The 23153-nt window shown below is 47.7% G+C and overlaps 5 protein-coding genes across 6 annotated transcripts; 4 read left to right on the top strand and 1 right to left on the bottom strand.

Annotated features, from left to right (window-relative positions):
• Nucleotides 1–248: 248 nt before the first annotated feature.
• Nucleotides 249–3344, top strand: LOC100821518 (UDP-glycosyltransferase 82A1). Its single transcript, XM_003572691.2, has 2 exons — nucleotides 249–805; nucleotides 2165–3344. The coding sequence occupies exons 1-2, from the start codon at nucleotides 295–297 to the stop codon at nucleotides 3172–3174; spliced, it is 1521 nt and encodes a 506-aa protein (XP_003572739.1). The 5' UTR covers nucleotides 249–294; the 3' UTR covers nucleotides 3175–3344.
• Nucleotides 3345–4489: 1145 nt separating this feature from the next.
• Nucleotides 4490–5464, top strand: LOC100821217 (putative protein phosphatase 2C 23). Its single transcript, XM_003572690.1, has one exon. The coding sequence runs from the start codon at nucleotides 4490–4492 to the stop codon at nucleotides 5462–5464; it is 975 nt and encodes a 324-aa protein (XP_003572738.1).
• Nucleotides 5465–6684: 1220 nt separating this feature from the next.
• Nucleotides 6685–8015, top strand: LOC100820922 (putative protein phosphatase 2C 24). The gene has a single exon (XM_014900574.2). It carries the CDS (start codon nucleotides 6795–6797, stop codon nucleotides 7890–7892), a length of 1098 nt encoding a protein of 365 aa, XP_014756060.1. The 5' UTR covers nucleotides 6685–6794; the 3' UTR covers nucleotides 7893–8015.
• A 2059-nt stretch (nucleotides 8016–10074) lies between these two features.
• Nucleotides 10075–15757, top strand: LOC100821528 (replication protein A 32 kDa subunit B). Its single transcript, XM_003575375.4, has 10 exons — nucleotides 10075–10466; nucleotides 10563–10673; nucleotides 12030–12127; nucleotides 12213–12254; nucleotides 12339–12416; nucleotides 13079–13157; nucleotides 13272–13328; nucleotides 13406–13491; nucleotides 15255–15323; nucleotides 15400–15757. Exons 1-10 carry the CDS (start codon nucleotides 10278–10280, stop codon nucleotides 15482–15484), a joined length of 894 nt encoding a protein of 297 aa, XP_003575423.1. The 5' UTR covers nucleotides 10075–10277; the 3' UTR covers nucleotides 15485–15757.
• Nucleotides 15758–15960: 203 nt separating this feature from the next.
• LOC100821226 (probable metal-nicotianamine transporter YSL14) lies at nucleotides 15961–21303 on the bottom strand. Of its 2 annotated transcripts, XM_003575374.4 has the most exons (6): nucleotides 20766–21303; nucleotides 18828–18991; nucleotides 18641–18738; nucleotides 18421–18555; nucleotides 17867–18056; nucleotides 15961–17537 (listed from the first exon to the last, which is right to left on the bottom strand). In XM_003575374.4, exons 1-6 carry the CDS (start codon nucleotides 21220–21222, stop codon nucleotides 16434–16436), a joined length of 2148 nt encoding a protein of 715 aa, XP_003575422.1. In that variant the 5' UTR covers nucleotides 21223–21303; the 3' UTR covers nucleotides 15961–16433. The 2 variants fall into 2 exon arrangements, with proteins under 2 accessions (XP_003575422.1, XP_024316948.1); XM_024461180.1 differs by lacking the exons at nucleotides 18828–18991; nucleotides 20766–21303 and having other exon boundaries at nucleotides 15965–17537; nucleotides 18421–18570; nucleotides 18641–18728.
• Between the last annotated feature and the right edge of the window lie 1850 nt (nucleotides 21304–23153).

The raw sequence follows: 23153 nt of genomic DNA, 5'->3' as shown, positions 1-23153 counted from the left end.
AGTAATGGCGGCAAGAGCACAGCTAACCACGAGCGAGAGCATTTACTATACGGGCGAAGAGATGACAACAGCGTTAATCAATTGATTAACGAATGTCAAATGGAGAGAGGGCAAAGGGGACATTGCCAGTAGGCTACAGCAACCGGCGAATCATATCAAATCACACGCCCCGCGCCCGCGGCGACATCTTTTAAATACTACACACATCAGGAATTCAGGATCGGAGGCCAAAGTCCACTACCACGCGATCGAAGCGGCCGACGCGCACATCGTTGGATCAGTTGGCCGGTCGCCATGGGAGCGGAGCCGGCTGGTCTCGTCGGCCTCGCCGCCGTCCTCGTGCCGTTCCCGGCGCAGGGCCATGTCACCCCGATGCTGCAGCTTGCGCGCGCCCTCTCCGCGCGCGGCGTCGCGGCCACCGTCGCCGTGCCCGACTTCGTCCACCGCCGCATGGGAGGCCAGCAAGCCTGCAACGCCGATGCCGATGCCGGCACCGGCGTGGCGCTCGTGTCCATCCCTAGCGGCGTCGTCCCCGCGGACGACGATGCCCCATCTTTCGCCAGCATCGTGCGCGCCATGGAGCACCACATGCCGGCGCACCTGGAACAGATGCTGCTAACGCGGGCACGCGCCGGGCGGGCCGCCGGCCTTGTCGTCGTCATCGACGTCCTTGCGTCGTGGGCAATCCCCGTGGCCACCCGGTGCGGCGTGCCGGCTGTGGGGTTCTGGCCCGCGATGCTGGCGACCTTCCGCGTCGTGTCGGCCATCCCGGAGCTTCTTAGCAAGGGGCTCATCTCAGATTCCGGTATGCGTACATTAAGCCTATCATTAAGGATAAGTAATTAACTTCCATGCTGTAATGAACTTCCTTATACTCCCAAGTAGTACTCCGTAGTACATAGTTTAGCTAAAGTTTGGTACGAGAGGGTGGTGTACCGCTGTTTGGTTCCATGCTGCTCCATACTGAATCTCTCTTTCCCCTCGCAACAAAGAAGTGCCAAAACGGTAGGTTGACATGATATCCAGTCCTAAACAAACCCCCCTATACACAGAGACCATCTATATATCATAATGATAGAATTACTCTAGCTATATGAATTTCCCTTACTAATATACTCCATCACGCAAAAGACTACACTAGGAGTGTAATACTTTTACTTATCCTTAATGATAGGCTTCGTATACCGAGGCACGCTGCCTAGCTAGCTAGTAGATCCTACCAGATAGAGCTAAACCACGGTCTTTGTTTATACGGTGTTACGGAGTATTAGTTCTAAGTTAGTTGTTGCTTAGGTTTTTTTAGATGAGTTGTTGCTTAGCTTGACAGAGCGATCTGGCATCTTTTCATGAACGTGGTGAGCTGAGTATCTCACAAAAAAATAAGACCGCCCAAGCCCAAGCAAAGAAGTTTGCGAGGTTAACTGATGAAATTGGCAATGCTTAAACACCGCCAAGAGTATAACTGGCACCTTCTGAGTTCTGTACGAGGAGTACAGGAACGAATTTTTCCTGTTCCTTTCTGAAATTAAAGCACATAAACTCACATTTAACGTGCATGTCTTGTGAGTAGGCAACAGCCATCCCCATGTAGAATTGTAGATCGGGGCACATTTTGACCGGGGCACATTTTAGCGTAGCCTCGCAGAGTGTAGATCGCTGCTGCACGATACCAACGTTTGACTTTAAGCATCAGCCTATCAATTAGGGAGCTGGCGGCCGGTGCACGTGATTAGTTTACTTCCAGTTCATCACATCCTGTTAAAAATGCTACGGTGTACCTTTAATCAATTCCCAATAGAAGCAACCCCCATGCATAGAATGTGACATGCATGCATATCCATTTTGTTTAATTAAGTAAGCTAATCGAATATTAGTACGTATTCCAGCAAGCGCTAGCTGCACATAAATAAGTTATTCACCGTTTTATTTAAGAAAGTTTCTATTTTCTCGGTTGATTTAGAAATAGTTATTTCTCAGTCAATAATCATATCTTATTGAAAAGAATCTAATCCTTTATACTTGCATGATTCTTGCACGAATTTTAATGTTTGGACCAAACAATTGTTATTATCGACTTAGAAATTGTTATTTCTTATTTCTCAGTCACGTTAGAAATAGCAAAACCGTTTATTTAATCTGTACTTCACTAATTTTTGGTACACAGGCATTCCCATTCTGACGGAAAAATTCAAAGAAGATGAAGCAAACGCAGACCTCCAGATCGCAAACAACCTTCAGATATTACCTGAAGCCCTACAGCTGGGCACCAAAGAGATGCTACCATGGCTCGTCGGCTGCGCAGCAACGCAGGAAGCAAGATTCGCCTTCTGGCTGCAGATCTTACAGCGGGCAAAGAGCCTCCGCTGCATCCTCGTCAACTCCTTCCACGGCGAAGCCCCCGGGCTGCAGGACTCCAAGCCTCACCACGCATCACAAGGCATGCAAATTCTCCAGATCGGCCCGCTGCTAAGCGATGGACTCGACAGTCTGAAAGGCCACCCGCAGAAGTTGCCTGCAACGAAGAACCCTAGCATGTGGCAGGCAGACGGGTCCTGCATGGACTGGCTTGACCAGCAACGTCCAGGGTCGGTGATCTACGTCTCGTTCGGGACCTGGGTGGCGCCGATCGGGAGAGACGAGATCAACGAGCTGGCCCTGGGCCTGCAGGCCACGGGCCGGCCGTTCCTTTGGGTTCTGAAGAACGACCCGTCGTGGCGAGCGGGCCTTCCAGCGGGGTACCTCGAGACGGTCGTGGGCCGTGGCAAGATCGTGGCCTGGGCGCCCCAGGGAGGCGTCCTTGGGCACGAGGCCGTCGGGTGCTACCTCACGCACTGCGGCTGGAACTCCACGCTCGAGGCGATTCAGAACGGGGTCCGCCTCCTCTGCTACCCTGTGTCCGGCGACCAGTTCATCAACTCCGCCTTCGTTGTTAAGATGTGGGAGATAGGGATCAGGCTCCCTAGCAATGGACAGGGTGATGTGAGGGACTGTATCGAGAGGATCATGGAAGGAGAAGATGGGAAGCGGTTGCGGGGGAAGGTGAATGGGCTGAGGGAGAGGGTTATGGTGGGTGAGGCAAGATCTGTGGCGAAGAGGAACCTCGACGCATTTGTCCGTGGAATTAAGCGAGATGGCGTTAGCGCATCTAGAGACCTAGGTCTATGGTATCCTTAACATGATTTCTCGGAGGAACAAAGGTTTCATAGATCTAGATGAAATTTATCTAAAAATGTACGTATTGTCGCCACCTGATTTCTATAGGAGGAATCACCATAACATTGTTTGGTGTAAGGGCAATCTTTGTGAGTTAATTTCAAGGAAATAATTTTTGGTTGTGTGTTGCAGTTGGAACATCTGTTGGAGCATCCACGTACAAGGCAACGCTGCTTTACTACCAACGACAATTTTGGTACGATATTGTTACTACACAAGACATCATATAATACGTAGGTGTCCAGTACTTTGAGAAAGTAAAAGCGTGGATGATGAATGAAATGCCAAAAGGTTTTCACGTACGACATAAATCATACGATTTTTGTACGACTTCAGCAAGAGCCCTCGATGACAGCAAGGTCAAGATACAAGAGCCGTTGATTGAACCGACGTATGCAAATCGTACATGAAAAGATCGTACATAGATCAATTCCGAAAGGTTTCAGTGTAACAATTCGATCTTTGAATGCGCGACAAGCCACGACGCAGTTGGTCTGCCGATACCACTCAACGAGACATCAAAGCATATGCTTCTTTGAAAAACAACGTTGTGCGTGCATGTCACCCAGTGCAGAGCAAGAAGACGCTTCTTCAAAAAAAAAAAGAACACTAGTGCTCCACAACCAAATTACAACAGTGTGTGCAATATAATTTATGTTGATTAATTATATGCAGCATAGTGCTCCACGGTTTTTTTTTTGCCTGACAAGGGATATTTGAACCGTAGGATTTTTGAAAGGAATTTAAGAGAGAGAATTGTAATCCTTAACAGCTCGTTTCTGGAATTCAAAATGAGCAGTACGGCCGAGACCAGCGATGCATTTTCCATGGATAAAAACAGCAGATAAATTTGCACTGTAGAGTGTAGATTCCAGTGGCAAGGGCATGGTTCTTCGGAGGCTGCAACTGGACCTCTCTTCCCAATTCCGAGGGTTAAGGATCTTCAGGTACGCGAGGACTGGAGGAACGGGACGTGGGGAGCAAAATGATACGATGCAGTTTAGATCCGAACTGTTCAGAGGTGGGGAGCACGGATGGGGGTGGTACCATTGGAGTTGGCAAGCAGCGTCCGTAGCGTGGAGTTCGATTCGAACTCTACTACACAAACTGGCAAAAGGAATCGGGTACGTGATTTCGGCCTTTGGGGGGTGATCATCGATCATCAATACCTTAACTCGCTGCTCGCGGTATTCCGGAGCACGTCGGTTCCGTTCTCCTCGATCTCTCGTTAACCATACTAGGATTGATCAATCAAACGACGTCCAAGACGCCAGCCATGGAGACGTTGGAGCCGATCCAACAAACCCTGCGCGAGATCGACAAACGAGTCCCCTACTCCCTCCGCGCCGCTTTCGGCCTCGCCCACAGACCCGTCGCGCTCCCCTCCGACGACGGCGACATCGCCAGCTTCGTCGCATCCTTCTTCCAGCCGCAGGACGACGGCCCCGGCCCGGCAGAAACACGCGGCAATGACGAGGAGGAGGAGCCCCGGGCGCGGGCGGGTCTCCGGATGGACTGGGCGTGCTACGCGCGCGACCACGACGAGGACGCGCACTTCGGGCACGGCGAGGCCGGCGTGGTCGGCGTGGCGGACGGCGTGGGCGGGTACCGCAAGCGCGGCGTGGACGCGGGGGCCTTCTCCCGCGGGCTCATGACCGCCGCCTTCGCCGAGGTCTGCGCCGCCGAGCCCGGCACGCCCGTGTGCCCGCACACGCTGCTGGAGCGCGCCTACGAGGACACGGCCGCGTCTGGCGCGCCGGGTGGGTCCACGGCGGTCATCCTCTCGCTCGCCCCCGGCGGCACGGACAACACCCTCAGGTGGGCCTTCATCGGCGACAGCGCCTTCGCCGTCTTCCGCGGCGGCAGGATCGTGCACCGCTCGAGGCGGCAGCAGAAGCGCTTCAACCACCCGCTCCAGCTCAGCGCCCGCGAGGGCGGCGTCGCCAAGGCGGACGTAGGGGAGATGGCCGTGAGGGAAGGGGACGTGGTGGTGGTCGGCACGGACGGGCTGTTTGATAATGTGTTCGACGGGGAGATTGGGGTGGTGGTGCGGATGGGCACGGCGCTGGGGTTCTCGCCCAAGAACATGGCGGACGTCGTCGCCGGCGTCGCCTACGAGATGTCCAGGAGCAACGAGAGGGACTCGCCGTACAGCATCGACAGCCGGAAGCATCGAGGGGACCGGCGCCACGGGGGGAAGCCGGATGATATCACTGTTGTCGTCGCCTTCATTGTCTCAGCCTATTCCTGATCGCCTGATCTAACCGGACTTGTGTATGCTTCTATTCGTTTCTTCTGATGTTGATCTGCTGCCAATGTTATGCACAAAATTTGATCCCTTTTTTTGGGTACTCGATTCTCAAATAGGAGACAAACTTAGCAAAAGGTTCGATTTTTTCTAACACGACATGACATCGTCGTCGAACTTTGCTGCTAAACGAAAAGAACAATATTTTGCCACACTCTGCCGCAGGAGCTGATATGGTTCATGGTCTGTGTGTCAGAAACCTCACTAGTCCATACCACTTCAACCCGTAGACTGCAGTGCCAAAGGTCGCATAGGATTTTTCGTGGAACTTTTCGTAATGACTATAGTTTCGTGACCAATAAAACACAGACATCAAACGCGAGTAGAATGCAATGGAAAACCGATATAATATGTAATAAATTAATTAAATGGCTATTTTTATAAATGAATAAATAAATGTAATGTCCATGTGTTTTGGACCCATCTGTGTTCGAGCTTGGGATTTTCTGGTAGGTTTTTCAACGCCTGGCACGACGTATGATCAGGTATACCTAGTGTCTCAGACGGAAAGGGAAGGTGAATCGGCCCTTGGGCATTTGCTCCCAACAAAGATGCCAAATCGCATGTGAAGAGGAATGATTTGACCGCTATTGCAATTTGGTACATCTGGTGGGAACGGCGTCAGGTGACTCATGGAGAAACTTACGGGGTGCAACCGCCTGGCGGTGAACTCAGACTGCATGGAGGTCATAGACACGATGATCCAAGACGAGTTTAAACTTAGTCCTGCAACAGCTATCTATGACGATTATTTTTTTAGCTTGTTATAATTTTGCTGAGATTGTGTTTGAGTGCTGTCCTACGGAAGCTAATAAGACGACGGCTCATGTTTTAGCCAGTCATAAAAATGGGATCTTGACCATTGACCAATGTCTGGCATAATGACCTTCCAGGTATTACTATGTAACTATACTCCCTGATTACTAAAGCTCGCCACGAGTGCTTTCAAAAAAAAAAAAGGTCTACCTGGTGTCTCTCCGGACTCTCCCTGATCAGCCTGAGACGCGGCGCACGGGCACAAGGTAAGTCTCCATCCTTACGGTCGGCCGGTTCTACTCTAAACTTAGTAAGTCGCGTCACAAAGTTTTAAATTTGGTAACCTCCAATGCCACATTTTCCTGGCAAAGGTTTGGGATCTTTCTTCGGAGAAAGAAACGATCTGGCCGATACTACTTCTACTCCTACTAGTAGTTGGGTCCTAGCGGAGTAAATAAAACCCAAGGCAGGCGGTCTCTGCACACCACCGCCGTAGAGTTTTCTTTGACCAACGACCATGGGTACGCCGTCGCTCCTGGACCGACTCCTAAACGGACTGGATTCCGCCTCGCGCAGGCTATATGTCGCGGCCTCGAGAACGATCGCGAGGAGGGCAACAACAACAACAACAACCATGGAGACGCTGGAGCAGATCAAGCCGACGATGGCCGAGATCGACCCACGAATCCCCGACGCCCTCCGCGTCGCCTTCCGCCTCGGCGGCCACAGACTCTCATCTCCCGGAGCCAACGACAACGAAGGCTTCGCCAGCTTCGTCGCCGCCGTGTTGCCAGCGCCGCCGGTTCCCGATTGCCCCGCCGTGGTGCCAGCGCCGCGCGCGGCGAGGGCTCTGAGGCTGGACGTGGGCTCGTGCTACCTGCCGCACCACGACCACGACTCCCACTTCGGGGCCAGCGATTTCGGCGTCCTCGGCGTGGCGGACGGCGTGGGCGGGTACAGCGAGCGCGGCGTGGACGCCGGCGCGTTCTCGCGCGGGCTCATGACGAGCGCCTTCGCGGCGGTCGTCTCGGCCCCGCCCGGCGCGCCCGTCTGCCCCTACACGCTGCTGGAGCTCGCCTACGAGGAGACGGCCGCCTCCGCCGCTCCCGGGGCGTCCACGGCAGTCATCCTCTCGCTCGCCCCCGCCGCCGACGCTGAAGAATCTCCCAGACTCAGGTGGGCGTACATCGGGGACAGCGGCTTCGCGGTGCTCCGGCGCGGCAAGATCCTGCGCCGCTCGCGGCCGCAGCAGAGCCGCTTCAACTGCCCGTACCAGCTCAACAGCACCGGCAATGGCGACAGAGTCACCGCGGCGGAGACGGGCGAGGTGCCGGTGGAGGAAGGGGACGTTGTGGTGGCTGGCACGGACGGGCTGTTCGACAACATGTTCGACGAGGAGCTGGAGCGTGTCGTGCGGATGGGCGCGGCGCTGGGCTTGCCGGCCAAGAACATGGCGGACGTCATCGCCGGCGTCGCTTACGAGATGTCGAGGAACCGGGCGAGGGACTCGCCGTTCAGCGTCGAGAGCCGGAGGCATCACCGGGCGGACCGGTGGTCCGGCGGGAAGGAGGACGACATCACCGTAGTCGTCGCCTTCGTTGCCTTGTCCTATTGATTCGTGATACGTCCTGTTTTGTTTGTTTCCTTTTTCCTTCTGATGTACTAGTAGTAGTCCTCCACTAATCGATCTCTTGTTTCTTTTTTAGTTTTGGCAATCACGGATTATTCGCAAATCAAATCACGCTTGCCTACAAGTCCTTGAAGTGCAATGTTGAAAGCGTGCGACTATAAGATAGCAAATGACCAATCACAAATAAAAATAATGACCAACTACCACCTGAACTAAAAGACCAAAAACAGATGCCTCTCCGTCACATATCGAGGGTCGCTGATTTTTAATACTGTACAACGTTTTAATATGGGCGGAGAAAGTGCTAGATTTCTCCCCTTTCATGTCTTCGGTAGCACCGTAGCACAGCAAAAATGAACGAACGAACAAAGCAGTGAGAAAATATTTTTTTTCCAAGTCGGCTCCGGTCAATATCAACTTTCGTTGTCAGCTTGCGGATGAAGTGCAAAGCGCGTATTTGAAAAGCGTGAAAAAACCCGGCGCACATCTGTCGTGTACAGAACGAGGAGTACAAAATTGTGGCTACGGAATTCGTTTCAGGCCAGGTTTCACAAGCATTAGTCTCATCTAGAGTTCTAGACGGTGAAGGTGATCCGAATCAACGTTCCACTCCCTAATACACTGCTGATTTCAGGTGCCATGATTTCAGCCTTCAGCCCGATGCAGGGCGTCAATGTCGACCATCCAGTCATGGTCTCATGGACTGAGGAAGTCAGGAACCGTCTCTAGCTACGATGGGAGATTTCAAATTCGATCGAAATAACAGGAATGGCTAGTGCTATCCTTGTCCAATCGATCTGCACACACTTAATATAATTCCTGTAACATAATAACAGGCAACTGCATCGAAATATAGAGTCCATCAGTTAATCCATAAATCTCCTTACCTACTATGGTGAAGTTCATTAGAGTTTCAACTCACAAAGATTACCCAAGACCTATATATCAGTAATAATCTGAAAACTCGGAACATCTAAATTAGACCCAGGATTTTTAACTGAGGGCCCTCTCCGCGGTTCCATCTGAAGCCGCGGGGAACGTCAGCGATCGAGGAGCCGCATCGGAATTCTAGATTCAAGCGCAGCACAGGAAGTCCAGGATGCTGGAGCAGCAGTCGTAGCAGCAAGAGCAGCTGCAAATTGAGACGAATCATTCGGTGGACACAACCACAAACAGATCAATCGAAGAGCAACCAGAGCAGAGCGGAGAGAGGAAAGGATAATACGACGGACGGGATCGAGCGCGGGTACGTACCACTCGTCGACGCTCTTGTCCTGGAGGTCTTCGGTCGCGGACATCGTCTGAGCGGGCGGGGGATCCATCGCCGGGTCTCTCTGCGTCCGTGGCTGGGTGGATGGACTCGAGGAAGATGATGATGATCTGGGGAAGAAGGCAACGACTGACTAGGTGAAAGCAGGGCGCTGGAGTACGGCAAGGGGAAAAGGGAGATCAGCTGGACGGAAAATGCAAATAGTAAATGACGCACATGGAATGGGTAGTAGTGATACGCGGTTTGAAAATATTTTGCCGTGTTTTAAAGATTACAGTTTTGCACCGGCCTATTTTGGATTGCGCCGCCCCACATCGCACTGATTGCGGATGCATTCCTGTATTTGTCCAGATTACGCGGCCAGCTGGTTTGAACTGTCTAATGAAGCAAGTACTACTGTCACTAGCCGTTTGACGAAGGAATTCGTCACGGGCAGTGTCCACTTGCTTCTGTACGGTTGCTTGATTGGGTAGCTCTATTCGCCGTCGGGGGAAATTCTGTGCGGTGCCGGTGAAAATTATCGTCTTCTGATGAGCCTAAAGAGGGGCAACGAATCAGGGAGGTACCCATAGACTCATTTCGTGCCGTGTCCTCCATGTACCCATAACATATTATTGCACGGAGTACAAGGTTTTCCCAAAACGTTACCTTTCGCAGCATCCTGTTGCGTCCAGTTTTACTGGGACGAGCAAAAGCTTTCCCGTTTATCTGATCCAGGTGATCAAACTGGGGATCGCCCACAGGAATACAGGATAGAGATCCCACAAAATTGCCACCGGCGCACCGGTTTGAGTTGGGCGACACGTGTCGGTTGACGTTGTGCTCATCAGCTGAAATAACGCGCGGTTGCTTTTCTTTTTTTAACTTGGTGACATGGCTCGACGCTGCCCTGGCCCGAGACCTCGCGTCAGACGACCGCATAGGGCTGGGCGGTTGCGCCGTTCTGCACAGGCAGACCGCAGACCCGTGAATTCGGAACAGCAGGGCGCGGTTTTCTCCAGCAAAACCAAAGAACGAGCCCTTCCTCCTCTCCCGCCCGCCCTCACCCATCCCCCTCTCCTTCCGAGGCAAGACTAGGGTTTTAGGCGCCGGGCATCACGATGTACGGCGGCGGCGGCGGTGGCGGCGGACAATACAGCGGCGGCGGAGGCGGACAATACGGCGGCGGTGGCGGAGGTGGGCACTACGAGGGCGGCGGCGCCGATAACTCCAGTACCCTCTTCAGCGGCGGCGGCTTCATGCCCTCGCAGGCCACCAACACCCCGGAGGGCAGCAGCAGCTTCCCCAGGGTATCTCCCGAACCCTCCTAATCGATCCGACCTAATCTCCCTATGATTTCCATCCCCCCTCTGACGCCTTCGCGGGATCTCGCTGTGTGTGCTCAGACTCGCAACGCGCAGACGCTGCTCCCGGTCACCGTGAAGCAGCTCATGGACGCCTGCCAGATAAATGATGACAGGTCCAGTTTCGCTGTCAATGGAACAGAGTTGTCCACGGTACTCATCTTTGCCCGTTCACGCTGTGCTTTTATTGCTGCAAACAAATATCGTTTCTTTTCAGCAGTTGATGCAGTTGTGTTGGATGCTTGCTCTGCATTGGAGTCGGTTGGGTGAATTTTGTTGGAGAAAAGGCCTTCCTGTGTATTCTAGACAAAGAACGTCTCTCTGGGGACTGAAAATTGTCTGTTCTACAAAATAAAGATGATTATTCTTGTAGTAGTTTTTATCAATTGGATTGAATCTGAACACATAACACTGGCCAATGTATTGTACCAACGATCGACTATGCACGGGTAAAGACACGCAAGGTCAATACTTTGAATCTGCAAAGTTTCGTCTAACAATTGTTTCGTCTGTGAGGTGCACAACAAAAACAAAATGTTCCGACCTACAATAGCAATCGATATCACTACTATTTGGTACTCCCTCAGCGACACTTGTTATGTATCGGAGGGAGTATTATATCACTCTATCTGTCTTTTTTTGTACAACTACACATGTAAATATGTTTTCATGAAAATTTCTAGATTCATAGCGTATTCCAACATATGCATGTGGGATTTTTTGGAATCTTTCTTAACTTGTAAATATACTTATAATGGTCTCTTTCAAAATGAAGGGCTCATGGGAGCTCACGAGCCAAAAATCTGCACTTTGGACTAGCTTGGTTCTCTCTCCCTCTCTAGAGATTGGTGAGGCCTAAATGATCTATGTCCCTGCCTCCCTGGTGATAGTTTATAAGGCGTGGCTCTGAGGCTCTGACTCTACATGCCACCAGTGACCCAACAGCCATATACTGCCTAGATCTTGTGCGCATTGACCAGCAGCAATCTGGCAGTACTGTTCTTGACTCCATACGGGAGCGGCATTTAACCTTCCATCGCCTTGCTACATACTCGTAATGACATGGCTAACTTAAGGGTCCATACTCCATAGTGCCATCCCTGTTAACACGCACTTGGGCTCTATACTTAGCGAAAACTCCTGACTCAAGGCACCCAATCAGGTTGGGGCTGGCTGCAGTACAAGTACAAATAATTTCTGAGTTATATGACTGTTCTGAAACCATGTGCTTTTGTGAACCGGGCTTCAATTAGACTGGGTTGATTACAATTTCCTCATTCCTCACAAAAAATTGGCTCCATGAAAATATGTGTGGTTCTTCATTGTTTAATTTTGTCGCCTTAACTATTCTGTTTAGCCTTATTAATTGGTCTTTCACTATTTGTCCAGCGTTTTAAAAATCAAGTTCGCCTTATTTGAAATGGTGTTTGTTTGAGCAGTTTGCTTCCTTTAGATATTAACAAAGATCACGTCTTGTATGGTAACTGTTGTTATTTCCTTGATTGGCAGGTTAGGCTTGTAGGACGCATGTTGAATAAGACTGAGAGAGTGACAGATGTATCGTTCATTCTTGATGACTGTACAGGCCGGATAGATGTTAATCGCTGGTGGAATGTTATGTATTTCTTTGGTTTATTCTACCAAAAATTTGGATTATTGCTCATATATGCACTGCCTTTATTTATTTCCCAGGGAAAATGAGACGTCTGACACGAATGAAATGAATGAAGTAAAGTAAGGATTATATTTAACTGTCATGCTAGCAAATCAGTTTACTATGTGCCCAAGTTTAGAGCTTTTCTTTGTTTTCATTACAAGGAACGGTGACTATGTAATTGTTAATGGTTGTCTGAAAGGCTTTCAAGGGAAGCGCCACGTGAATGCTTATTCTGTGCGGTGAGCACTTTAATCTTCCATCAATGATAACTGAATGTGAACTTTCAATAACTAATTAAATCCATTAGTATATTAAGAATTTTGCGGAAGAAGCATTTATACTTTTCATTGAATCGTGCCACTGTACTTCATTTCTCTTGCTTTACAGATCATAAAGGTAAAACTTATATTTCCTCCCATGTAGAAATAGCAGAGCTGTTCAAAAGCCAGGTGTGGGGACAGTCCCTCTGATAAGCGTAAATATTTCAGAGATGCACAAGTTTATCATTGCTAATTTGTGACCAATTTCCTGATATATGGTGATAATACTTTTAGATTGTTGATTTGTTTGTCATACAAGTTTCACTTTGTCAATATATCATACTCCTCCGTCCAACAAAGGATGTCTCAAGTTTGACCAAATTTGAATGCATCTATACACTAAGTTATGTCTAGATACATCCAAATTTTGACAAACTTGAGACATCTTTTGTTGGACGGAGGGAGTGCTCAAGTTATTCCCATATGATGTTTGTAAAAAGCGGTAGCAAGATTTTCTGCAGAGAATTCAGGATTCATCACTTAGTTTCAGGAGTGATTGCTATTTTGTTTACAGTTTACCCATATGAGATAGGTCAGCAACACTTTTTATGTTAATCTTGCTGTTGATGTATTCTTGTCAGGCTTGTAACCAACTATAATGATATAACACATCACTTTCTGTACTGCATTTATGTGCATTTGGATCTCTCCAAGTCTAAGGTACGGTGATGGAAAGCATTTATTTCTAGGATTTTTACTTTTTACTGTGTGAATAATAATGTTGACTATGATGCTTTTATTGTTTTGTTCTTTTGTTTGCGGTCTTCGTCGCAGCGCCAGTTAAATGCTAAAACAGGAACATTGAACCAAGCTCCCGTCCCTAATAATCAGGTAATTTGATCAATTATATCATCATTGTACTAGATCTGTCAAGTTAATGTCTAATGTTTTTGCTCTTCTTTACTCAGGCGCCAACGTCCTCTGCATCCGGAAATTCGACTGGGACAGAGTTATCCAAATTGGTCATGAGTGTATTTCATGATCCCGTGCTTATGTAAGTTTACTGTGGACCACCCAAACCTATCTAATTATCACCATTTAAAAGCCCAGTCACCTTAACACCCTAAATACTAATCTCATGGAATAACTTGAGATCACCTTAATCACTGAAAACATGCATTACTCACTAGTCACTACTAATAAATGGAGTTCACAAATAGAGAGAAGCACTGCTACTGACTGGATGATTCTCCATAAATATTGCTTGACATGCTATTAATTGCTTTGGATCTTTGATTTAACATGCATAATTGCATAAATGGGCCTTAGTATGCATGTTGTTGCTTGAGGAAGGTTGCAACAATAGACACACACACACAAAGGGATGTCTTTGCTACAGAAAGTATCATGTCCCGTGATGTTTCACTTTTTCAGTTGACCACTTTTGTTCAATTTTAGCAGGAAATAATTAGTAGATAGATATACATCAGCCTCTCATACAATTCTTCTTTTGACGAATTGATTGAAGAAAGTTCGTATGATGATCATCTATAATTTAACAGGATACACACTCCTGAATATGGATGTTACAATATCATGTAATGTTATATTTCTGCAGTATCATATCTCCCCAGTTGTTGGGATCATCAGTTAGATAGACTGTAATCATGCATATGTTTCTTCTATTCAATGTATAACGAAGTTATACCTTACCATATGAGCAATGAGTGAAGTCATTTGGGGCATTTAGTATCACCATCAATGTTGAAAATTAATGGTCCTCAGGGTTCTACCCGAGCGTGATATACGTGCTTTAGGAAGCATTATGTTCATGTAGTGTCATGTGAAGCCGCAACTCATGTGCGCTGTGGCAAGAACCCTTGGGTCCTGCTGACGTGACCCCAAGCAGCTGGGCGATCTTGACCAGTCTGAGGCAGATCAGGAGGTGCGCCTGATTGGTTCTTTAGGAGTGCAACTTGAGGAGATCATGAATCAAATAAACTAAAGTAAAAGGAACTATAAAAGGAGAGGTGGGTGTACTAGGAGATCATGAATCAAATAAACTTAGTAAAATGAGTTTAGATTCTGCTCAAGTCATCAAACCCTATGCCGCTGCCTCAACTTGTGCCATGGCTCAACAGACGCTGAAGGATACCATCTATTTTTATTGATTCTGGGTCCTATCTGGAGTCTGGACCTTAGTGAGAGCTAGAGACAATATAGCGCATCATGTCATTGAAAAGTTAATCACGTCAACTGATTATATATCCAAAATATGTGTATTGAGATAAGGGACAAAGCATCGATGCATTTCTTGTTGATACTATCGTGCAAATGAACTAAGCAAATAATAAAGTTCTAGGAAGCAAATTATGCATGCATGGTTCATTACTGATATGGTTGAAAGGAGCCAAAAAAATGTACTCCGTATTTAAACCTAGTAAAGAATTATCATGCCTCCATAGCTCAAGATGACTAGGGGAAGCATCTATTTAAGCAAGAAACAGCACACCAGATGAGTTACTGGGAGCCAAAACGAGATTAATTTCTTCGGGACTGTTGAGAAATTCCAGATTTGTTGGACACTGAATCTGATGTGCAGCTATTGGTACCAAGCAGACATTCCTGGATTATTAGTCAGCCGTGCATAGAGTTGGTTTCATTTTAGCACCCGCATACCACTGGTGTTCCCCTAAATTTGCTAATATTCTCTGGGACTGAGGAACTCTTCTTTGCCGTGCATATTAGAAATAGAAGTATATATATGGTTAAGCTTATCAGTTGTGTAAGGGAGACTGATGAGTACCGTCTCTGCAGAAACGTGGAGCATGGAGTAAGTGTGCAACAGGTCGCAGATCGTCTTAAACTATCAGAGGAACTGGCCAGGTATTATCACCTTTCTCCGTCTTCCCCCCTCTGAAATACATCTGGCACTCTTTCACTATTCCTGGTGTTTATACAGGTCGACTGTTCAAGAACTTGTTGATCTTGGCAACCTCTATTCGACTATCGATGACAATCATTACAAGTCTACACTGAATGGTTGATTATCTTTCGAGCCCATGCATACATGCAGGTGTTAGTTAATCTCCTGATGTGGAGCTATTAAGAAATGTAAGCACTTTGCGAGAGTTGTTTTTGCAGAGTGTCTCATGGCGCTGTCGCAAGGAGAGCAACGTAACAGTTGCTATCTAAGTAGTTGCTCCTTATATAATGAACAAGCGTACGTTAGATCTGAGAGCTTCTTTTGTGTTTGCTACCTCAGTACCTCCACAACATCTATGATATGTTTTCTGCAATTTTAGTATCTCTTGGTCTTAGCGTATGTATGCATTTTGTCCTATACATTCGTAAACCTGGATGGTCAGTGCACATCAAGAAGCCAAGCAAAACGGCGCAAGGTCGAACACACTGGAGATTACCTTCGGATGAACGCTACGTGATTGTAGTACATTACTCCCTCCGCCTACTTTTATGTGAGTAGCATTGCGTTACTTGGTACTGCTACTAGTTGAGTTGAAAATCCATGCAAAAACTCAATACCCATAAATGCAGTTTCTACATAAGCTGGACGTTGGGTTTTCAAATGCTGTCTTTCAATCAGCTGGACTTCAAGCTAATAGAACATGCCATGCTAGTCCTAAAAAAAGACACTGCTACGCCTACCGTAATGTCGAATCGCAAACATACAAACATTCTCACAGCTCGTCGGACAGCAAAAAAATGAAACTGCTACACCTACCGTAGTTTTGGCTTTTATGCTCTTTTCTTGTTCTCCTCTTCTTTCTTTACATTTCAAAGGAAAATACACAGGAGATCAACTATCATTTCGGGACTTGGATCTTTCGGGATGCCTCCCCCTACTGGAAACCCAGATCTGTCTTTTCTACAAAACAAGTGGTCTTTGCAATGGAAATGCATTCTCCGACTGTAATTACACGAAGATGCATGGCTGCTACTTGCCGTTGTTATGTAGAAGACCATGAGTGACCCCGACTAACGAGCAAGGAAATTATCCACTCTGACATTGTCTGCTCTTGTCAAGAACTTCATGCAAATGGGAGGCTTAACCTTGGCAAGGGCAAGAATGGACTGGGGCAGAGTCCAGATCCCATCCCCGCATATCAGCCCTGATGCCACTGCAGGTCCAAATGCATCCGCTTTAGCCTTGTTCACCCTCTCCCACACAAAGAGTATAAAGCTGCCCAGGAACATATCGATAGCGAAGTATGATCCTATGTAGAAAGGTATAGCCATTGCCATTGGCAACGGGATGAACCTTGAAACCTTATGTGGTGTCAAGTCTCTTATCAGGTTGATGGCAATCGCGGCAGCAAAGAAGATGTAGCAGAGAGTCAGGCAGTTCTCTGGAAGCGACGAGAAGCCATCGACACCCAGTATCGCCATGTTTCGGTACACAATGGCATAAGGTGCTGGGTATTCCGTGCCGCTTTTACCAATATCACTGAAAGCCTTGTAGAACAGCCAGAAGACGCAAGGAGAAATGACACAGCCCATTGCAGTACCTATCACCTGACTGATAAACATGGACCTCGGTGATGCCAAAGTCAAGTATCCAGTTTTGAAGTCCTGCATCAGGTCAGAGGCAGTTGACACGATGCTCATCATGACACCGCATGCAGCAAGTCCTACAAGCACACCGCCATTGGCAAGGCCAGCCCATGCCCCAAACACAAATATAGCAAGCTTGCCATAGGTGGAGGCAAGAGACCAATCAGTGAGTCCACTTCCATAGGCATTGCAGAAGGCCAGTACAGGTGCTACGACATAGGCAACCAAAATATAGTACCACTTGAGCTGTGGGAAGATCTGAGGAAGGGTACCAATAGAAATAGCAGCAACTACCACATAGCCTCCATATGCAACTGATGTGGGAATTTGATCTTTCAGGAACAGTTCAGTGCGACGCTCATCATCAAATGATACAGCTTCACTGGTGGGCCTGCCATTGTCTGAAACAGGAAGCATGGCTTTTGAATTTTTTTGAACCATGGATATGAAGCCGGCAATTGTGCGGATAAGCACCTTGATAAAGTTATATAATCCATCCCCAAGAATCAAAGCAATGGATATAAAGACCTGCAATAGTAAAGGAATTAGGAATCAAAATCTTAGTTGTGAGACTGTTGATTTTTTTTAAGACAACTGGCATAATACTCGTGCATTGCTATGTGATTGCTATGAATTAGAAAAATAATGCTACATGGTTAATAAGATATTTCTGTTGGTCAAGCTAAATCAAAATATCCATATTCGCTATCGTCCCAACCGTTTCAGCCAATCTAGCATGTGCTGTAGTTAAATGCGGACGGACCACCGCCACCAATCCATGTATTTATAGGAATAACAAAATATATTGTAGGGTTTAGCTTTGACAAAGTGACGAAGCCAAAAGACTGAATGTGTACCCTGTAAGCCTGCAGTCCATGAAGACTAGATTCTTCGAGAGAAGCATCGTACCAACTCCCTTTTTTCATCGCAATGAGAGGCCACATTATACCCCACGAGATGATGCCACCAAGCAGAACTGACAAATTCACAATGTGTGGGCAGATCATGCCAACCCCAACATAGGTAGGAGAGAAATCAAAGAAGAACCTGGAAGATGATAAGATAAGTTAGTCCAGGAGACTGGTGCCTTGGAGCTAACTGTTAGCCAAACGGAAATGTAAGCAACTGCTCAGACACAAGACATAAATAAGCATAATTTTCTCCACCATGACAACACGAGACAAACATAATGTTGTACTCACTCCGTCCCATAATTCTTGTCTCAAATTTGCCCAAATATGGATGATCTATTCTTAAAAAGCGTCTAGATACATGTAATATTTCGACAAGAAATATGAGACAGAGGGAGTAAGTTATTTCCAGGTATTAGATAAACCATAATCAATGCTGCCGGCATAACAAAGATAGTGCTAATTCTGCGGTAAAAGAACAAGATGGTGCTAATTCTGACCTATTCTTATAAGCTTCAAGGCCTAATGTTGGGAAGTTCTTGAAACCGCAGTCATCCCCAGCAGTGAAGAACCATTGAAAAAAGCCCCAGAAAAAGCTCGACATGAAGAACTTACCCAGTGTCTTCACTTGCTTCCTGAAATAAAATTAACTGTTGTCAGCTAAATTGTTTGTCCCTTGTATAAGCAGACAAGATCAGAACTGTATAAAAATAGATTTACTTTGCAAGCTTGGCACCCTCAGGTGTGTGAAAACCATTGATGAGATAAGCAGTTGCTGTGCCACTTGGATAGGTCAGCTTGTAGTCGACAATCATAATCTGGAACAGAAACTCAGTTGATGAGAACCAGGTATGCTGGTGTACAGTTATTCGATAAGAACAAAGGAAGAAACATGCTGCAGGCATACCTTTCTCATGGGCACAAGTGCAAATATTCCAACAAAGCTGACAAGAAAAAGAAACCCTATCATCCATCCAAGGTGAGGATCCTTGATGTTCTGAGCATCTTTAGCCTCTGTTGCTTGCTTAGCTATCGTTTCACTCATACCAAATATGTAACTGCCAAACCCGCCTGAGCAATTGAAACAAATCAGGACAGCAATAAGTCGATTAGCAAAATTTCTTTGATCGTGCATTGTGACATACTAGCAAATACAGTATCATAAAACAAGCAGATTAGCAAGAGTAAATAGGGATGATGCTTTGCACAAATAAAATCAAGCCATGGGCTTCATCTAATGATTTCCTCATCCTATGACCAATCCGAAACATAGATAACTAGTTCATCGGTGATGACTCTCCTGGAAATCCCTATTTGATACTGCTCCAGTTGCAAGAGAAACACGAATGTAGTTGATAAGAATATCTTCTAAAGTTCCTAGTAGGACAAGTGCCAACTTATGCACATAGGACATTGACTATACACATTTCCAAATCAATGACGCATGTGCACTAACACATGCACTCTCAAGTCCATGAAATCAGTACCCGCCACATGAAATTACTTGAAAGAGCCGTGGTTCTCAAATAATCCTGCAGATCACAGTAATTAATTATGTAGGGATTTGAAAATGCCTCACTTATGTCTCACTTACATGTGGGGTCTACGGCCACCTCAGAATTACTGAAGGTGTGGCATTTGTATCAAAGTACAAACAAAGGCGTGGCATTGATGTAGATCAGTGCTTTCACATGGATGCACCATGTCTACCTTAGAATAATAGAAAGCATGCACCATGCATATTTTTTTAAGGTGAGACGTGAGAGTCAAACCAAGCACACCTCGGCTTGTCCTAGCGGCAATTTGCACGTCTATCCTTATCATCAGTTCCAAAAATTCAGAAGATGTTGTTGACCATGTTACACATACTCCGTTTATTCACCTAATTTATAAACCTTCCCTAATTTCACCCCAGATGCTTCACAATTCAATCAGGGCATGTACAATGGGGTGACGTCAGCCTTCTCTTAGCGATGCCACATAGGATAAAATCTGATGTGGAAGAGAGAGAAATGAAGAAAAGGCACAAGCCTTCTCTTAATTAAGAGATGATCTCTTCACAAGAATGATAAGGCAAAGATAAGGAAAATTTACCATTGTACTAGATTTCACCTTTTCTTAGCATTTATTTAGTTAATTTTATTCATCTAAACATTAATTCTGAGATAGAAGACTAAGAGATAACCCATTGTACAACATGTTTTGTTGTCTTTTCTAATTGACGTGGAATGCCTAAGATAAGACGGTCTTATCAACCATTGTACATGCCCTCAGGTGCACCGAAGGACCAGCTTGTCCAACATCATTTTTGGTAGATTAGAAAAATAAAACATACTCCACCTAACATTGAGACGTATACTAAACCAAAAGTCCGAATCCAAGAAGTTTTTCTTTTCTCGTCCTTTCCCTATCGTTCTTCTCATCATAAGCCCACTTTCAGGATCTGAATGCGATTGGTTCGTATTATTTCTTCCGGACAAAAGAAACAATCGATTCCCTGATGTCACAAGCTACCTACTACTGCAAAACGTTATGCTCCCCCGTGAACCCCCCACCTCAGATCTGCACCGTACTCTCTTTCTCCAACGGCCCAAGGTTGCAACGAACTCAATGTAAGTCATGGACACACACTCTCACACACGAACGAAAGGGATTTCATGTACTGCTCGATTAAAACGACTTGAGTGGACGTTTCATACGGATACGCAGGTGGTCGAGCTCGAAATTGAGGCGTTGGAGCAAAGTCCACGCTCCAGACCTCACATTCACAAGATTTTCCTCGCACGCTTCAAGCAGCAGCAACCTAACGAAAATACTAATTGAGATGTAGCTTGGAGAGATTTACCGCTGAAAGCGATGCCGTAGGCGGAGACGACGCAGGTCTGGATGACGGTGTTCTCCTGGCGGGTGAAGGGCTGGTGGAACAGCCCCATCCGCTCGAACGCCGAGGTCCAGAGGCGGACGAAGAAGAAGCCGAGCAGCCCCGCGGAGACGTTGAGCGAGGGGATGATCCCCGTGGTGAGGTTGAGCTTCATGACGATGACGCTGAACATGACGGCGAGCAGCGCGCTCACCACGAGCGCCCGCAGCGTCAGCTGCTCCCTCCACGACGGCACCGCCTTGTCCGCGAAAACCCGCTCCACCGACTCCGCCGCCTCGGCGCCAATGGCCCCCGCCGCGCCGTCCGTGCCCTTGCCCGCGTGGCGCTGGCGGAGCATGGAGCCTGCGGTGGCCGCCGCCTCCGCCACCTCGTCGTCCCCGCCTGCCGCGGCGGCGCCTTGGGAGGCGGTGCGCGTCGCCATTGGCTGCGCAGTGCCGCTTGCTTTGCTGGAGTGGCAGGGAAGGGGGAGGGAAGAAAATGCTCGGCGAAGGCCGATGGCTATGGGCCCGGGTTTGCGCTGTTCTACGCAATACTTAATGCGGCGTGGCCTCGTGGCCGTGGCCGTGGGGTTCCCCGAGGTCCCTGGCAACCGTCGATTGGATCAGACGGCCCACGATCAGCCGTTGGCGGCGTTCCTTCTCCACGATGCGAGGGCCAAAACCGCACGCACCGTTTCTTCCCGATTACAGCGACGCCTTTTACAAAATCAAACGGTACCTACTCCCAGCTTTTTGCTGGTGAGATTTTTGGATTTCTTCTTTCAGGTGGTGTGATTCGCTGCACTTATTCCCAGCCCCCGTTGATTATTAGTGGAAACAGAAGATACTGAGCATTATGCTATGTCGAAGTTCAACACCTGGCAGTATCCTATGTTCATGCATATCCATTTGTGTTAGAATACTCGTATTGCAGTTTCTTTCTCTTCGTTCCTTCTTGCTGTCAATAATTGCGTGTCAGGCTGGGCGTTCAGCCCTTGAAAAAATATCTTTGCATTATCGACCTGCTAGTCTGTCTGTCAGCCGCCGTGGACATGGACATGGACCACCATTTTTTGCGAAGGCTCGTCTCTAGCTTCCCGTTCCCGAAGCAATTCATCATCCTTCGAATTGTGTGGCTGGACACGACGAGTCTCCAAATTCCATATGTAGCAGAAAGAAGGTCAATACCGTTCCTCCTTTTCCATCCGCGTGCTTGTACCCATCATATAGGGGTATTTGGAGTTAAGGCTGGCTGGAATCTGTGATTCCCCTCGTTCTGCTACTACAGCTAGATTTTCATGTGACTATCGACCCAAATTAAGAAGCGGTTGGATCCAAGTTGGGCACTGGCGCCCGGCCGGGCGCTACACGTACGCGTTGAAAAATGAAAGACGAGCGCAAGCAATCGATCTCACCATGACAGCAAAATAAGCAGGATTGGTTTGGCTGGACGAGAACACATCAAACGTCCGGATCATCTCAAGCTGCACGCCACGGCTGGGCGCGCACGCTTTGCCCCGAACGGAGTGTGGCAACAAGTGCAAGCAGAAGCTCCAAATTTCAGCGCAGCGCTGTTGCTTTCGCGCACGCATGGCACGGCAGCGTATGAACGAAACGCCGCGACTGTCGAGACAGGGTCCGTTTCGCAGGAGAAGTTTCGGGACGGCATGATTATGATCCGCTCAGATTCTTGCTTAGATACGGCAAGGGAACGCAGCAGCTACCGTGTGGTAGGGCTTTCGACCATGGCCATAGACTTGTACCGATTTCCTGACAAGAGGCAATAAGTTGGAAACCACGGGACGGGCATGGAAACGAATTTTACTGCTCCCTCCCATCTACAGCAAGTGTTGACGGGACATGGAAACGAATTTTACCCCTCCGATCTACAACAAATGTCTCTCATTTAATATTAGATGGTTAACTTACAGAAAGCCACGGGCTTTCATGTTAAGAAAATGTATTTGCCGCTGCATTTACGACGGGATGGACTTCCTCCATGCATACGTCATGTCTACGTGGTCAGGGTTGTATGTCTGCGGTAGTCTTTCGTGAAGCAGGAGTAGAATTTCTTTTCTTTCAACTTGCCTGATGCATCTCTTGTAAGCAGAATGTAAAGTATCATCAGAGGGGTGTGTTAGGTACTTATTTATTTCTTTAGATTAAACATAAGACATTCACTGGTCTCAATATTAGAGTAGAAAATGCAAAGAGATTAGGAGAAGTATTCATACGTCCGTTGGAGGATGAGGCCATCGTGGTAGTTGCCGTAGGTGCACGGAGATGGCGTCTTCCCTCTGGCCAGTACTGGCACCGGCCGATTACCGGAGTCGTCGTCGACGGTAGCGGCCTTCTCGCACGCTTCAGCGCTCCC

Source organism: Brachypodium distachyon, chromosome 3 (assembly GCF_000005505.3).
Source record: "Brachypodium distachyon strain Bd21 chromosome 3, Brachypodium_distachyon_v3.0, whole genome shotgun sequence".
Classification (NCBI taxonomy): domain Eukaryota; kingdom Viridiplantae; phylum Streptophyta; class Magnoliopsida; order Poales; family Poaceae; genus Brachypodium; species Brachypodium distachyon.
This window is presented reverse-complemented; position numbering and strand designations above follow the sequence as displayed.